General features: G+C 35.8%; 1 protein-coding gene across 1 annotated transcript in view; it reads left to right on the forward strand.

The window, feature by feature from the left end:
* LOC122740785 (WD repeat containing planar cell polarity effector) overlaps positions 1 to 17,016 on the forward strand; it is a 415,321-nt gene that overhangs the window by 269,091 nt on the left and 129,214 nt on the right. The window contains 1 exon segment of the mRNA XM_043983483.1: positions 5,972 to 6,035. Within this exon segment, the coding sequence (XP_043839418.1) occupies positions 5,972 to 6,035 (64 nt within the window).

Here is a 17,016-nt window from a genome sequence, read left to right on the forward strand (position 1 = left end):
TTAAAGGAGTAAATAAGCTATCATTATCTTCTTGTTATTTTCAGTCAGTCAATAAACATTTATTTAGCACCCATTATGTGCCAGGCACTCTGATAAGCACAGGAGATACAAATACTAAAAAGAAAGATAGACGCTGCCCTTAAGGAGCTAATGGGGAAAGACAATACAGAAAGAAAGCCGAAAAGTGGGGAAGGGAAAGTAAAGGTACTCAATGTGGGGCATGATGGAGTCCAATCCAAAGGAGTACAACTGGATGGGAAATAAAGAAATGAATGGTCCGGGAGCCCTTCCTAAATGGAGACTTTGGGAAGAGTCTTTTGCTCTGCTCTCTAGCTCACCAGTTAGAGTTAGGTTCCAAACAGACTCTGACAGGCCAAAACATTGGGCTGAATCCAATAAAATGAAGTATAATTAATTTAAAATTTTCTACAGTGATTTAATTAATGAATGTGAAATTTTACACTGAGGTTCAAGAAATTTATCTTAAAAAGATAAGACAGAGGAAGCATGGTTAAACAGTAGCTTAGAAAAGATATTATGGTTCTGGTGAACTGGAAAATAAATAAACAATGTGATATAAAAGCCAAAAAAGATATGAGGGCTTGGAATAAGAGAGATATCATTTCATGGAATAAGAAACTTATAGTTAAATTGTACACTCTGCCCTGGTCAGACTATATTCTATTCCATTTACTCCAAGTTAGGGACAATGCTGTTAAAATGGAGAATGTCCAAAGGAGAGCAATGCACATTGTGAAGGACCTTTAGTCCATGTCATCTATGGATTGGTTGAAGAGACTTAGTGTTTAACCTAGAGAAGAAAAGACCTAGAGAAAGCATTATAGCTGTCTTCAAGTACTTGAAAGGCAGTAATGTGGAAAGACGGTTAGATTTATTATGTTCAAACACAGAAGACTGGCTTAGAAAAGAGGGCTAGAAGTGGTCAAGAGGCAAATTGAGACTTTATTAGGAAAAAGTTCCTAAAAATTAGATCTCTTCAAAATGGGAATGGATTACCATAAGGAGTAGTGGATTCTCCCTATCTACAGGCATACCTCAGAGATTTTGTGGATTCAGTTCCAGACTACTGCAATAAAGCAATAAAGCAAGTCATGAATTTTTTTGGCTTCCCAGTGCATATAAAAGTTAAATTATACTCTACTGCAGTCTATTAGGTGTGCAATAGTATTATGTCTTTTAAAAAAAAATCCAATGTACATACCTTAATTAAAAAATACTTTCAGGCTAAAAAATGCTAACCATCATTTGAGCCTTCAGCAAGTCATAATCTTTTTTCTGGTGGAAGGTCTTACCTTGATGTTGACAGCTGCTGACTGATCAGGGTGGTGACTGCTGAAGGTTGGGGTGGCTGTGACAATTTCTTAAAATAAGGCAACAATGAAGTTTGCCTCATGAACAGACTCTTCCTTTCACTTGAACACTCAGAAGCCATTGTAGGGTTATTAATTAGCTGAATTTCAATATTGTGTCTAGGGGATTAGGGAGGAGAGGAGAGGAGAGGAGAGAGAGAGAGAGAGAGAGAGAGAGAGAGAGAGAGAGAGAGAGAGAGAGAGAGAGAGAGAATGAGAATGGTTGGTTGATTGGTAGGTATGGACGAGGCAACCCAAAACAATTATAATAGTAACATCAAAGATCACTGATCACAGATCACCATGACTGAGATAATAATCATGAAAAAGTTTTTGAAATATTGCAAGAATTACCAAAATGTGACACAGAGACACAATGTGAGCACATGCTGTTGGGGGAAATGGTGCCAAAAGACTTGATTGATACAGGTTTAACACAAACCTTCAATTTGTAAAAAAAACTCAATTTCTGTGAAGCACAATAAAATGAAGTATACTTGTATAGTTTGGATCAATAAATGGTTTATAAAACTTTTTTATGTCATGGACCTCTTTAGTAGTCTGGTGACATCTATGGACCCCTTCTCAGAATAATGTTTTTAAATAATTGAGGGAAATGCTAAATTTCAATTAGAGGTTAGGGAAAATAAAGGTGTAATTTTTCCCATCAAAGTTCTATCATTGTCCTCCTGAAATCTATTCAGGGACCCCCTCAGGAGTCTCTGAAGCCTATGTCAAGATCATTACTGATGCCCCTTCCAACCCTGAGTACCTATTTAAGTATGTGTTAGAATAGAAGAGCTCTGAAGTAATGTTCAAATCTGAGAATTCATGATTTATGAATGAATGTGTTACCTGCAAAAAAAAAATGTTTAACATCAAAAAGAAACACATTAGGTTTGCTCCCAAAAGAAAGCAAATTGCCAGACATTAGACAGATTTGGTCATTTGAAAAAAAAATTTAATGCTCAAATGGACTGGACATACTTCCAGTGATACAAATTGTGAGCCATTTCTGCCCATCCATTTTACTGTTTGTGCAGTCCTAAAATAATGCATAAAAAGAAAAATTTAACACACCTCATTGAGGATCATACAAATGACTTTTTTTCAAATCCTTCTTTCAGCAAACTATTGTACTCTGATTTATACATGAATATTACCCATAACTGAACTGAAATATATTCGTCCACAACTTCCCTTTGTCTAGTTCTGGCACTCTTGCTAGCTCCTCTTCTAGCTTGGCAAGTGAGATACAGATATCTAGAAAAATGAAATGTGTTAGACTGTACCTTAGAGTACACAATATCAAATACAGAAATTTAGAGTTGGCTAGGACACGGTCTTTGGAACAAAAGTAGGAAAGTCTTGTGGTTTCAGTTTCTTATTCCCCACTGAATTGCTAGTCTTCCTTCAGGCACATAAATCCTTCTCACTCCCTGTTTTTTTTTTTGTTTGTTTGTTTGTTTTGGTTTGGTTTGGTTTTTTTTAGTGAGGCAATTGGGGTTAAGTGACTTGCCCAGGGTCACACAGCTAGTAAGTGTTAAGTGTCTGAGGCCGGATTCGAACTCAGGTACTCCTGACTCCAGGGCCAGTGCTCTATCTACTGCGCCACCTAGCTGCCCCACTCCCTGTTTTTTTAAGAGTCTTTATTGGCAAATAGCAAAGAGGTCACTCTTGCCCCCTTCCTACTTCATTGGAATACTGTAAGGAAGAATTATACAGGTGTTAAAAGAACTTTGCAAACAAAGAAATGAGTAAAAACAATTAATTTTTGTTATTTCACACCAACTTTATTCAAATGCTTTTGAGAAAAAGCCTAGATTAGGGAAAAACTCTCTAACCTGCAAAGACAGAAAGGTTTAAAAAATTAGAGGGAGGAAGGGGAAACATTTATAAGTGATATTCAAGATCTTAGGAATCCTTATCATCCTTCAAAGCTTATCTCAGGTGTCACCACCTCCTTTTAAGCCTTTTCTGACCCTTTTCCCTAATTGTTAGTGCTCTGGCTCCTCAAATTACCTTGTATTTACTTGTTGGTTTATTTTTGGTATCCACTAGTCCAACTCAGGCTCCTTGAGGCTAGAGATTATTCAGGTTTTGTCTTTTATCCCCAGTGCTAGTACAGTGCCTTACACATAGTAGGTAGGTATTTCATATATATTGCATTGAATTAACTGACTATTGCCTAATATATTGCTTAGAATATATAGTAGGAGGTCAATAGATATTCATTGAAGTTAAAGATTTAGAAGATTTTATATGTTAATGATTGAACATGATTGAAAAAACAAGGGGGTGGAGTGGGGGCGGGGAGTTGGGATAGAGAGCTGAAGAGGCATCAGTAAATGAATGACCACCTATTTCCTATAGAATTATAAGAGGAGGCAGGTTTTGAAATCTACATGTGAATGTGAGGAGGATGTGAATAAACAAAGAAAGAAAGTACAAGTTAACACACACACACACACACACACACACACAAACACAGGAGAACATTACCATATTCTTGGTATCATTTTCAATGATTGGGGGATGGGGGAGGAGAGGAGAAGGAAAATCCGTGCTAGAATATCTCAGGATTGAGCGGGATGGTTATTTGTGAATCTAAGAATGGATCACCCATGGGCCAGTGGCAGCAAGTAATTTTATAATCCTGATATTAAAAAAATATATAGTATTAAGGCATTTGACATCTTTGATTTACATTAATCGGTAAGCAGGAACCTCACTATGGGGATATAAATTAATCAGTAATACAGCAATTTTCCCCCCTTTCCCCAAAAGCCAGTCCTAAGTCTTGCATTTGTCCCTTACTTTTCATTTGTAGTGCCACCACACTGATTACTTCTTGTTTGTACTTGCAATAACTTCTTCATTCACCTCCCTGCCTTAAGTTTTTCCTTTCCTCTAATCCATTATTCAATTCAAATTAATTTCCAAAGAACACCCAACTACTAATGCAGACTCGAGAGTGGCAATCAACTTATTGGAAAAGAAACCATGCCTAGCTCCTAAAAACCAATATATCCCCTCTGCCTCATAGACTTTCCTACAGGTCAGGTAGCCAAAGATAAGGAGAAATGAGTGACCACCAACTAAAGCCACTTTAAAGACAGATTCATTTGCTAGAGATAATCTTGGGTCCTCCCCCACCCCTACACCTTTTTTTTTTTTAAAGTCCTAGTCAGGGGAGCTGAGAGATACCTAGTATTAAATATTATATTGATCAACAAATCTTGTTTGTTTTCTCAAAATGATTTCAATTATTTTGGTAGCAAAATATTTGTAAGTACACAGTTTACAGAAAGAAAGAATACATTAAATACAAACAGATTTTTTCCCATTTGTTTTTTTTTTCTTTTGTAATTTGGAATCAGCATTATTTTTGTTTACCTCCAGATTACCCTGTATACTACCCAGGAAAACCTAGAGTCTCTTAGTTATTAACTAGCTTGTTTCTATAATCAGAATCACTGCCAATTATATCTATGTAAATCCCAGTACTCAGGCAATATGAAAAGGGCCTTTTGTTCCGGAAGCTTGTGCAAGAAGGACTTTCAGTACAAGCTTTTCCTTTGAGAGCTGTCCAACTCTCTGTAAGGATTACCAGGTTATCTTCATATTCTCAGTCATCTTAACCCAAAGTAAAGTAAAATCTTTTTTTTAAATTATTTTTAAAATAGTTTTCATTATTTACTTATGTAAGGGGTAAGGCAGGAAGAAACAATACTTTATTTCAAGTGTTTTAGTAAACTTTAATCTTTAGGTATAACAACTTTCTAGTATTTCTGGTTTTTACATTTATATATCCAGTTTAGGTAGTAAATTGGATAAATATTACATTCATATTATAGTAATAATAATAAGCCACATTTATATAACACTTTGTGGTTTGTAAAACATTTCTCTTTGATGACTATGATAATATTGCTTGGAGAAGCTAGGTGGCTCAGTGGATAAAGCACCAGCCCTGGATTCAGGAGGTCCTGAATTCAAATCCAGCTTCAGACACTTGACACTAGCTGTGTGACCCTGGGTAAGTCACTTAACCCTTATTGCTCACAGAATATTAATGATTAACTTATGAAAGTTATTTGACTAAAGTCCATTATATCTTCCCTCACAAAACATAATAAATTGAAAAACCCTTTCCAAATCATATCTTTAAAAAGAATTTGTGATTTAACTATAATTCTGTTGTTAAGTTTCTTGTTGGAAAATACAGGGTGTACAAAATGTCTTGATATAGTTTTAAGCCTCAATAGCTTAAGCTAATAGCTTTTAATAGGTTTTTTAAGATTTCAAAGCTTAAAACTGCAACTTAAAACTATACTATTTGCAAGTTTCTTCTTGAGAACTTCCTCAGGTTAAGTCTCTAAAATTTCAGACATAGGAGTATTTGCACAGAGCCTGGAGAAGATACCGTTTGTATTTGAAAAAGAACTTTTCAAATGGTAGAAGGAGGAGGAGGAGGAAGAGGAGGACAATAACAACAACAACAAAAACCATAGAACACTAACTCAGAAAACAAATCCGAGTAGGTTCCTTTCCTGTGTGATACTGCCTTAGCTAGCCTCATAGTTTCCTTTCTCTTATAGGTACCAGAGATTTGAAAAGGCCTTTCTCCTAGCTGTTGATATTGGTGCTCGGGACCTGTTTATGGTGAGTCATTGCTAGAGATGATTGTGTGTCTTCAACTCTCAGGCTGAGTTAGTTGTCAGGTTTCGTGGCCATTAAAAAGGATTAGTGTCATTTGCAGCCTTAGACACACGGTGGGAAAGGCATTATGCTTCTTGGCTTGTAGCTTTTCCGTCGTGAAACTGGTCAATAGCTATCTAGTTATCTTTTGACTTGTTGACATTTTTCTTACCATGGCCAGAGGGTTGTTTAATGTTTTTTAGGAATTAATTTATAGTCCTTGAACTTTTATCCTCACGTGCCTCAATGTGGGTAGGTGACACCTTTCAGTCTAATAAGCTGAAATGTTTCTAAATCCATTCCTTTAAGACTTACAGCTGCAAAGGCCAAGACACAAGTGCAGACCATATCCTGGGGATCTCAGTGGCTCTTAATTTGTTTCTTAGGTTTCTGTGAAAAGTGACAAATTATGAAAGCTTCCAGAAGTACTTTTAAAGTCACAAAGCTACAAGGTAGACCCAAGGGACTTTTGATTTCCTACATTCCCTGGTCCTCCCATTTAATTAGCTACAGAAGTAAAATTAACCAGCTCTTTAAAGTTTCTGTGTTCAGGCTCCACATGGGGCTCTTGTTTTATAAGGCCTTGCACCACAATGTCACAGTGAGGTCAGAGGGACAGACAACTATGCTTTCCTAATTTCACAGCATGTTGCTGCTTTGCAACCCATTCCATTGTTTTCAAAGAAACAATAAGAAAGAGCTTATTTTTTTAAAGAAAAAAAACATATGGTAAACCTTTTTGTTTGGTTCTTTTGCATAATGAAGACATTCTGTGATTTAAATTAAGCTTTGTCATTAAATGTTACTATCAGATTATCTCATTGTCACTTGCCTCCCGTTCAATCTTAGTATTTAAATTGTAAGGTTTTTTTTCAATTCTTTTTTTAGTTATGAAAAATTCTGATATGATTAGATTAAAATATTTGCCTTCTGGTATTTGTTTTGTAGTTTTAAGCATCTGCTTCTGTTATGTCCAATTAATGCATGTAAACTTTTCCAATACCCTACCTAGAAACTATAATTTTAAATATCCAAATTTTAGTAAATTTAACATGTATAATCTTGAACTTCTTAATTTTTCCCCATTTCAAAGAAAAAATATGTTTTATCTTTTCTATTTTAAAAAATAAACTTATTGCTAGCCATAACAGGAAAATAAAACTAAAGATACAGCTTTAGATGTTGATATCCAGTGGTTAAAATTTACTCACCCTTACATTTAGTATGGTTTTTCCCCCTAGACGTTGAATTTTTTAATTACTGGTGTTTGCTCTGATTACTGTATAGTACAATATATCAAAGCTGATTTCCAAACTTCTCTCAGACCATATCTATTTTATCTCAAAGTTTTGTCTGAGCCTACTTTTCCCCATTGATGTGTTCAGTCATTATTATTAGGGTCCAATAGTGACAATATTATTAATGAGAAGTCATTGAAGATTATAATGTTCTTTTTAAAGAGAAGGTTTAAATGTTATTTCAAGTCTCTTTTTCCTGGCACATATCAATCCAAGTATAATGACAACTAAAATACTTTAAAATTAATTGTGACACATTAACAATAAGATTGTGTCTACTTTAGAATAGGTTTTATTCTTTGGTCCATTGTATATGCTGAAAGTATAAGAAAATAAAAGCAACTCAGATAGTCCAAGGCTCGAGGAGGGACTCTTGTCTTGGGTCTTTGTCCCCTTTTATAGACAAAACAGGCTTCTCAAAGGCTGATTGGACTCTTCTCTGCAGGGGACTCCTCCCATTAAAACATGTGGGTCACCTTAAATAGGTAATTAAATAGCTTCAGTTTCTTTTTTTGTTTTTAAAAAGTAAACAAGATTTTTACTCTCATATAACAGAAAGTCCCACCATAGTTTCATTGTGTGAATTTTTGATTACTCATGTCAGAGGCTGCCTTTTAGAAGTCGTCCAAGAGCACACTCAGTCTTCAAGCAAAAGTTCAGTCTAAGCCCATGAGCAGTTTATATAGACAGCACAGAATATATTGTATTACGTGTAAAATCTTCTATATTAAGATTTTATCATTTCTTATTGAAGTGAAATTACTGCAATTATTTCATTTATATGTGACGATGTAAGATGTCAGTAGACTACTTATTGAGAATTGATGCCTCTTCTAAATCTAAACACATAAAGAGGGTTAGCGATCCAAATAGCCAGTCTACCAGGTATGATTTGAATGACCAAAAGCCCCTCCCCACCCCAAAAATATCTCCCTTAATAGTTTGAATATGCCACCTTTGAGAGTGTGAAGAAATAAATCAAAAGATAGGATATTATCTCCAAAATGTCACAGTTGAGATGTTCTTTATTACCTAGAAGCAGCCCTCAATGAAAATAAGGTACAGGATAGATAGGTAACTTTCTTGAAGGGTTGGGGGTGAGGGAAAGAATTGAGATATAACAACAATTAGTCCTGGATAACTGTTTTAGGGCACTGGATTCCTGGATGTGGGAAGATTATTAATTTGGGGAGGTGGGGAGGTGGGGAGGTGGATGTGAGGGTAAGAAAGAGAATACATGGAGAGAAAGATAAACAAGAAGGAGGGTAATGAAGATAATATTTGCCTGTTTGACAATTTTGCCTAAGGTTGGCTCTGAATATAAACATATTATTATTAATAATAGTAAGATCTAGACTTTTCAAATGTCTCAACATGTCTTCCTTTGTTACTAATAGGGAGAAGAACTTGAAAGAAATAAAATAATATATTAAAGATTTCTGAATTTTATATGGAAAACAGGCATGGCTTACCAATAATATTTCTTCACAAAATGTATTGATGCCACAGTCCATAACAGTAAAGAGAGATAGCAAAAGAAAATGTTTACATATACATAACATGTTATAGGTAAATAATTTGGGGAGAAATGTAATAAGGTCATTGAGACAGTTAGAGAGAGTAGTAGTAAAGATGGGAAGGGTGAGAATGAGAGAGGTCAAGTGAAACAGTCAGCTTTTCTGATTGATATTAATCCCAGAAAATTGGAATTTTCCCCGACCGTAGGATAGTGCTGGGCAAAAAACCAGATTAAATCAAGTTATTACTGTTTGCTCCCAGTGGAAATCTATACTTCCCATTTCTATGAGCACCATCTTTTAGCAATGAAATTATGAGGGTCTTGCTCTTTTATTTTTGTTTGTTTTAAACTTAACCACAAATCAGATAAACATGCAAAATAAGGAACAAAAACTTGAATGAAACATTGAACGTTTAACAAAGTGGACCAAACAAATTAAGAGATAGCAAACAAGAAGCACTTTTACTGTTTTTCTTTCCAAGTCTGTCTGAAGTTTTATTACCGTTTTTAAAATATGTAGTCTGTTTATACATAGTTCAATTAATATACAGTTCTGCTTCTGCTGATCGTGCTTCATATCAGTCATTCTGTGTATCTTTTTATTCATATTTAATGTTTGCATTATTCTATCCTGATATATCGGGCCATTCTTCAATTGCTTTACATATTAGATTTTATTTTCTTTTTTTTGCTATGCTGGTAAATGAATGTTTTTACACAGCTATGACTATTTTTGTAAGGTAGGTCCTTTTCTTCATGCCCCATTTCCCGTGGTGTTTTTAGCATAAAGTGATAGCAATGGAATCCCACAATCAAAATGTATAACTAGTTTTATGACTTATTTAGCCATGCTGTTCTACAGAATGTTCATTCCATTCTACAGTCCCTGTAAAAATATGTTATAGAAAATTTTTTACAAAGGTGAAAGGAACCTAAGGGATACAGATTCACAAGTTTTGAGCTAGAAGGGACCTTGATAGCCCTTTTATTCAAATGCCTCATTGTATTTTATTTTTAGTTCCAAATTTTCCCCCTCTACCATCTTTCCCTATCTCCCCCCCACACACACACACACACACACTGAGCAGACAAGAGTTTCCAAAAAGAGCTGCTATAAATATTTTTGTACGTATGGGTCCTTTTCCTTTTTTCTTTGATCTCTTTGGGATACAGAATTAGTAGTGGTATTGCTGAGTCAGAGTCTGCACATTTTTATAAATCTTTGAGCATAGTTCCAAATTGTTCTCCAGAATGATTAGACCAGTTTCAACCCCACTAATGTCCCTCTTTTCCACAACCCCTCCAGCATTTGTCATTGTCCTTTTCTCTTATCTTAGTCAATCTGATAGATGTGAGATAACATTTCAGTTGTTTTCATTCACACTTCTCTAATTATTAGTGATTTAGATTTAGAGCATTTTATATGACTATTGATAGCTTTGATTTCTTCTGAAAACTGCTTCTTGATATCTTTTGAAATTTATCAACTGATGAATGGCTCTTGTTTTTTATAAATTTGGGTTCAGTTCCCTATGTATTTGAGAAATAAGGCCTTTAGGAGAAAAACTTGATGTAAAAATGTTTTCTCAGTTTCGTGCTTTTCTTCTAATTTTAGCTGCATTTGTTTTGGTCTTGTGCACAACCTTTTTAATTTCACATAATCAAAATTATCCGTTTTACTTCCTATGAACCTCTCTATCTCTTGTCTGCTCTTGAAATCTTCCATTATCTATAGATATGGCAGATACATTTTTCTTTGTTGCCCTAAAATTTGCTCATGATATCACCCTTTATGTCTAAATCACGTACCCATTTTGACCTCATCTTGTTATATCATGTGAGAGACTGGTTTGTGCCTAGTTTCTGCCATACTGTTTCCCAGTTTTCCTAGAAGTTTTTGTCAGATAGTGAATTCTTGCCCTAATCAGTTAGATCTTTAGGTTTATCAAACACTAAGCTACTATGGTCATTTACTCATATATTGTATACCTAATCTATTCCATTGATCAACCACTTCTTATTTAGGATCAGATTATTTTGATGATTGCCACTTTTTAATATAATTTAAGATCTGGTCCTGCTAGTCCTCCTTCCTTCATGTTATATTTATTGATTCCCTTTACATTCTTGATCCTATATTCCTCCAGATGAACTTTATTATTTTTTCTAGCTCTATAAAATAATTCTTTGGTAATTTGGAGTGGCACTGAATAAGTAAATTAATTTCAATTGTATTGTCATTTTTATTACAATGACTTAGCCTACCCATGAACAATTAATGTACACTTAACAATTGTTTAGTTCTATCTTTACTTGTGTGAAAAGTGTTTTGTAATTGTGTTTATATAGTTCCTGTGTGTGTCTTGGCAGGTGGACTCCCAAGTTTTTTATACTGTCTGTAGCTATTTTAAGTGGAATTTCTCTTTCTATCCCTTCCTGTTGAATTTTGTTGGTAATATGCAGAAATGTTAATGATCAACTGCCTCCTTTCATAGATGTGGAACCTGAAGCCCAATGAAGTTAAAAGACTTGTCCAAGGTCATACAAGTAAGGATCTGAACTCAAGTCCTCAGATTCAGTCCAGCATTCCACCCACTCCACATGATATAGCCAGTCTGTTGTCAAATCTTGTTATTTCTACCTTCACAGCATCTTTCATTTTGTTGCCTTTTATCTACTTAGCTACAACTATAGTTTAGGTCTTCATGACCTATCATCAGGACTGCTGCGGGGCAGCTACATGGTACAGTGGATAAAGCACCAGCCTTGGATTCAGGAGGACCTGAGTTCAAATCTGGTGTCAGACACTTGAAACTTACTAGCTGTGTGACCCTGGGCAAGTCACTTAACCCTCATTGTCCCACAAAAAAAAGGCTACTGCAATAGCCTTCTATTGACTATTGGGTCTCCCAATTTTGTCTCTCCCCACTCCAATCTCTCTTCCACTCACCTGCCAAAGTGATTTTTCTAAAGCATAGGTCTAATCATCTCACCCATTTTACTCAGTGTTATAAAGAGGCTTCTTATCATTTCCAGGATCAAATCTAAATGCCTCTTTTTGGTATTTGAAGTTTTTTATAGCCCGGCCCCTTCCTACTTTCCCATTCTTGATTCTCTTTCCCCCATGTCCTCTATGAGCTAGCTATACTGACCTACTTGCATTTCCTTGAATATATAAAACTCTCATCTTCTGCCACTGTGCTGTTGCACTGGCTGGTCTGCAGGCCTGAAATGCTTGACCCCCTCAATTCTATCTTTTGGTCTCTCCGGCTTCCTTTAAGACTTAGTTAAAAAACCATAGGTAAATTAGGAGAGGAAGGAATAGTTTACCTCTAAGATCTTTGGAAAGGAGAACAGTTTGTGACCAAACAAGAGACAGAGATTATTATGAAATGCAAAATGGATGATTTTGATTACATTAAATTAAAAATGTTTTATACAATTAGAAGCAATGCATCCAAAATTAGAAGGGAGACAGAAAGCTAGGAAACAATTTTTATGGCTAGTACTTCTGATAAAGGCCTCATTTCTAAAATATATAGGGAACTAAATCAAATTTGTAAGAATCCAAGTAATTCCCCAATTGAGAAATGGTCAAAGGATATGAACAGACAGTTTTCTGATGAAGAAACCAAAGCTATCTATTCCCATATGAAAAAATGCTCTAAATCTCTAATGATTAGAGAGATGCAAATGAAAACAACTCTGAGGTACCACCTGACACCTATCAGATTGGCTAATATGATAAAAAAAGGAAAATAATAAATGTTGGATAAGCTGTGGGAAAATTGGAATACTAATGCATTGTTGGTCAAGCTGTGAACTGATCCAACCATTCTGGAGAGCACTTTGGAACTATGCCCAAAGGGCTACAAAGCTTTGCATACTCTTTGACTCAGCAATACCACCATTATGACTTTTTCCCAAGGAGATCATAAAAAAGGGAAAAGGACCCACATGTACAAAAATATTTGTAACTCCTCTTTTTGTAGTGGCAAGGAATTGGAAATTGAGGGGTTGCCCATCAATTGGGGAATGGCTGAACAAGTAATGAAATTCTATTGTGCTATAAGAAATGATGAACAGGCGGATTTCAGAGAAACCTGGAAGCACTTGCATGAATTGATGATGAGTGAAAGGAGTAGAACCAGGAGAACATTGTACACAGTATCAAAAACATTGTGTATTGATCAACTGTGATAGACTTGATTCTTCTCAGCAATACAATGGTCCACGATAGTTCCAAAGGACTCATGATGGAAAATGCTCTCCAAATCTAGAAAAAAAGAAACGTTGAATCTGGATGCAGGTCGAACCATACTATTTCTATTGTTTTTGTTGTTGGTATTTTTCTTTTTTGAGGTTTTTCCTTTTTTCTCTGATTCTTCTCTCATTACATGACTGATGCAGAAATATTTAATGTGATTCTACATATATAATCTATATCAGATTACTTGCTGTCTTGGCAGGGAGGGGAGGGATGGAGAAAAATCTGAAACTAGAAATTTTATAAAAACAAATGTTGAAAATCATCTCTAAATGGAACTGGAAAATAATAAAATATTTATATGGGGGAAAAAAGACAGTTCAGAGTCCCACTTTCTGCAAGAAGACTTCCCCCCTCAAATTACCTTCACCTACTCTGTATATAGCTTGTATATACATAGTTATCTAAATATTATCTCCCCTATTTGAATGTAAGCTCCATGTGGGCAAAGACTATTCCTTTTCCTCTTCTTTGTTTCTTCATGGCTTAGCACAGTACCTAGGACATACCAAGCACTAAATAAATGCTTGTTAACAGGCTGGCTTACAAGTGAAGAATTTTGCATGAGAAATGATATAAAAGATGTCATAAAAATGTATGACCAGGGCAGCTAGGTGGTGCAGTGGATAGAGCACCGGCCCTGGATTCAGGAGGACCTGAATTCAAATCCGGCCTCAGACACTTGACACTTACTAGCTGTGTGACCTTGGGCCAGTCACTTAACCCTCATTGCCCCACAAAAAAAAATGTATGACCAGGATGGGTCAGTTATATAGAGAGCAGAAAGATCAGTCAATGGATAGTCTATATGATTTACTAGTAGATCCAACATCAAGAGAATACTAAAAAGGGGTCCAGGGTGGTGAGTGGATACCCTAAGATGAATTTATGGAAAGTCATGAATGGATCATCACACAACATAGGTAGTCATAGTGGGGCAAGGTTAGTTGGGGAGCTCTGCATCACTGGAAGGATATTGATAGTATCTCAAATCCACTGGAATATTAGAATGATTTCATTCATTTCCCTGATTAATAAAAATGTTCTTCTTTTCCATAGTGAGAATACTTATGTGCCATTTTCTAGCACTTTTTTATTAAAGAATTTTGTCCATTTGCAATTAATTTGACAAGTGCTAGGTTTGTCTTTTATAAAGTCATTCTATTGAAAGGGAATGTAATATTATTTCTGCTTTTAATTGTAACTTAAAATCTTTCTGCAGAAACTTACTTTCCCTCATATTCATAATTGCATAGGTTTCTTAATTTGTATTTTCCATTCAAAATAAGAGTTTCTGTTTGATATTACCTTGACCCAATACTGTTCTGAACATCTTGGGTTCTCAATACCATTTGTTTTTCTTCATTGATTCTCTGAGATGTGCTTCTCAAATTTAGGGTTATCACCAATATGATATTTTGAGGGTTCTTATACTCTGCTAGCAACTGCTTTATCTTTATTTTAAAAATATGAATTGTTTAGACTACATTTTTAACTTGGAGGCTTGACTGTTTCACCAAGATTTCAGTGAAGTTCCTATGTCTCCTTGCAAATTTTTCAAAGGCTAAATGCTTTTCAGATTTCCATGTCTTGCTTCCAAACAACATAGGCTGACTCCTTTTTAAAGTTTGAGACATATTGTTTTGACAAAACGAAACTTGCCAACAACCAAACAAAACCAAACAAAGTACATAAAAATAGCTTATTGCTAGTAGAATGGAATGCACTCTTTAACTTTGATGTTTTGGTACTAACATTGGCTACTGACATTGACATTCATGTAAAGGAGATGTTTAGAAATTTTCCTAAAATCCCATAACAAGGTATGAAAGAATTACTTAAACATTTTTAGAGGATCATGGGGCTTTAGACATTGGTTGCAAGCAACTGACACAGATTAACATAAAATTATTGGCCAAGAGAGTCAATCTTGTCCTGTGGGCTTTTTTTTTTTTTGTGAGGCAATTGGGGTTAAGTGACTTGCCCAGGGTCACACAGCTAATAAGTGTCTGAGGCCAGATTTTAACTCAGGTCCTACTGAATCCAGGGCCGATGCTCTATCCACTGCACCATCTAGCTGCCCTGGGCTTATTTATAAAAAGCAAGCAGTTTGGCAGTTTGAGTTTGGTGGGTAATCAGGGTTCATACCATTTGTGGAATAAGACCCTTGTGGGAAGGAGGGAAGGAATTTCCCTCCTCTGACTGTCTCCCTAAGCCATGGTGTCTCGCAGTGGATTCTCTTGACTGGAAGGTGACATCCTGTGAAGGAAGAGGATGCAAGGCTTTGAGAAGGAATCATTCTTTCCTCATCCACCACGATATTTAGAAATGAAGCCACTCAACTAGTAGAAGACACTGAATTAAGTGACTGAGGGAAGATTGAAGTGACATTAAGTAGAGATACAGTAACTGAAGAGAGGAAGACAGAAGAGTCAGGAGCCAGCTATGGCCCCCTCGAGGAAGCTAATCCTGACAGTTTAGCACACAGCCACAGAGAGGACTGCATGGGAGATGGACAGATCCTGCAGTGTTAGAGATAGGAGTCACTTTGATACCTGTTCCTAACACAACTACCTCACTCTCATGGTGCTTGATCTTTGTGATCAGCCTTCCCATTGATGCATGTGTATTTGTGTATGCGCCCCAGTTTTAACTGGAAGGGTTTTAGCTAATGTTCTTACTATGACATCTTGAGTAAATACTTTTGCTAATAACTAACTGTTAATGGAAAGCTTATATACAGTAGTGTTAGGAATGCAGAGACAAAGATAGCAGCCACCCTCTGGACACCAAACCCAAAAGTGTGAGTGCTAGTTCACAGCATCAACTAAAGGGGATGCTACATTTGTAGCATGTTATATTATTGTATTGTGTGTTTTGTCATTTTAGTTCTGCACCTTTTATTCTGAATCACTTAATGCCAGTGTATCTTCTAATATTTCTCTGGTCTTCATATTCATCTCTTTCCGTACAGTAATTACATTCATATAATGTTCCCAAATTGTTGAGCACATGTTTTATTTCCAACTTTTCATTAATTCAAATAATTTTGAATGATTTGGAGTATTTTCTTGCTGTTAACAATAAAAAATAAAAAATAATACAGAATAAACAGTTTAGTAACATAACATTTTAGAAGCAGAAGGTGAAATAGAAATTGAAAGAATCTACCATTCACTTCCTGAAAGAGATCCCAAAAGGAGAAAATTTACAGGAATATTATAGCCAAATTCCAGAGCTTCCAGGTCAAGGAGAAAGTACTGCAAGCAGCCAGAAAGAAATAATTCAAATACTATGGAGCCACAGTCAGGATAACACAATATCTAGCAGCTTCTACATTAAAGGATTGGAGGGCATGAAATATGATATTCCAGAGGGCAAAAGAACTGGGATTACAACCAAGAATCACTAACCCAGCAAAACTGAGTATAATCTTTCAGGGGGAAATGGGACTTCAATGAAAAAGAAGACTTTCAGCCATTCGTGAAGAACAGACCTGAACTGAATAGAAAATCTGATTTTCAAATATAAGACCCTAGAGAAGCATAAAAAGGGAAAACGAGAAAAGAAATCATGAAGATATTAAAAGGTTAAATTGTTACATTTCTACATGGGAAGAGGATACTTCTAACTCATAAGGACTTTCTTATTATTAGTGCAGCTAAATGGAGTATACTTAGCCAGAGGGTACAGGTATGAGTTGAATATGATGGAATGATATCTTTAAAGCATTTATTTTCTTTATTGTTTTTTTGTGGGGCAGCCAGAGTTGGGTGGCTTGCCCAGGGTCATATAGCTGGTGAGCGTTGGGTGTCTGAGGCCAGATTTGGGATTGGGTCCTCCTGGGTCCAGGGCTGGTGC

The sequence above is a fragment of the Dromiciops gliroides genome, chromosome 2 (assembly GCF_019393635.1).
Source record: "Dromiciops gliroides isolate mDroGli1 chromosome 2, mDroGli1.pri, whole genome shotgun sequence".
NCBI lineage: Eukaryota > Metazoa > Chordata > Mammalia > Microbiotheria > Microbiotheriidae > Dromiciops > Dromiciops gliroides.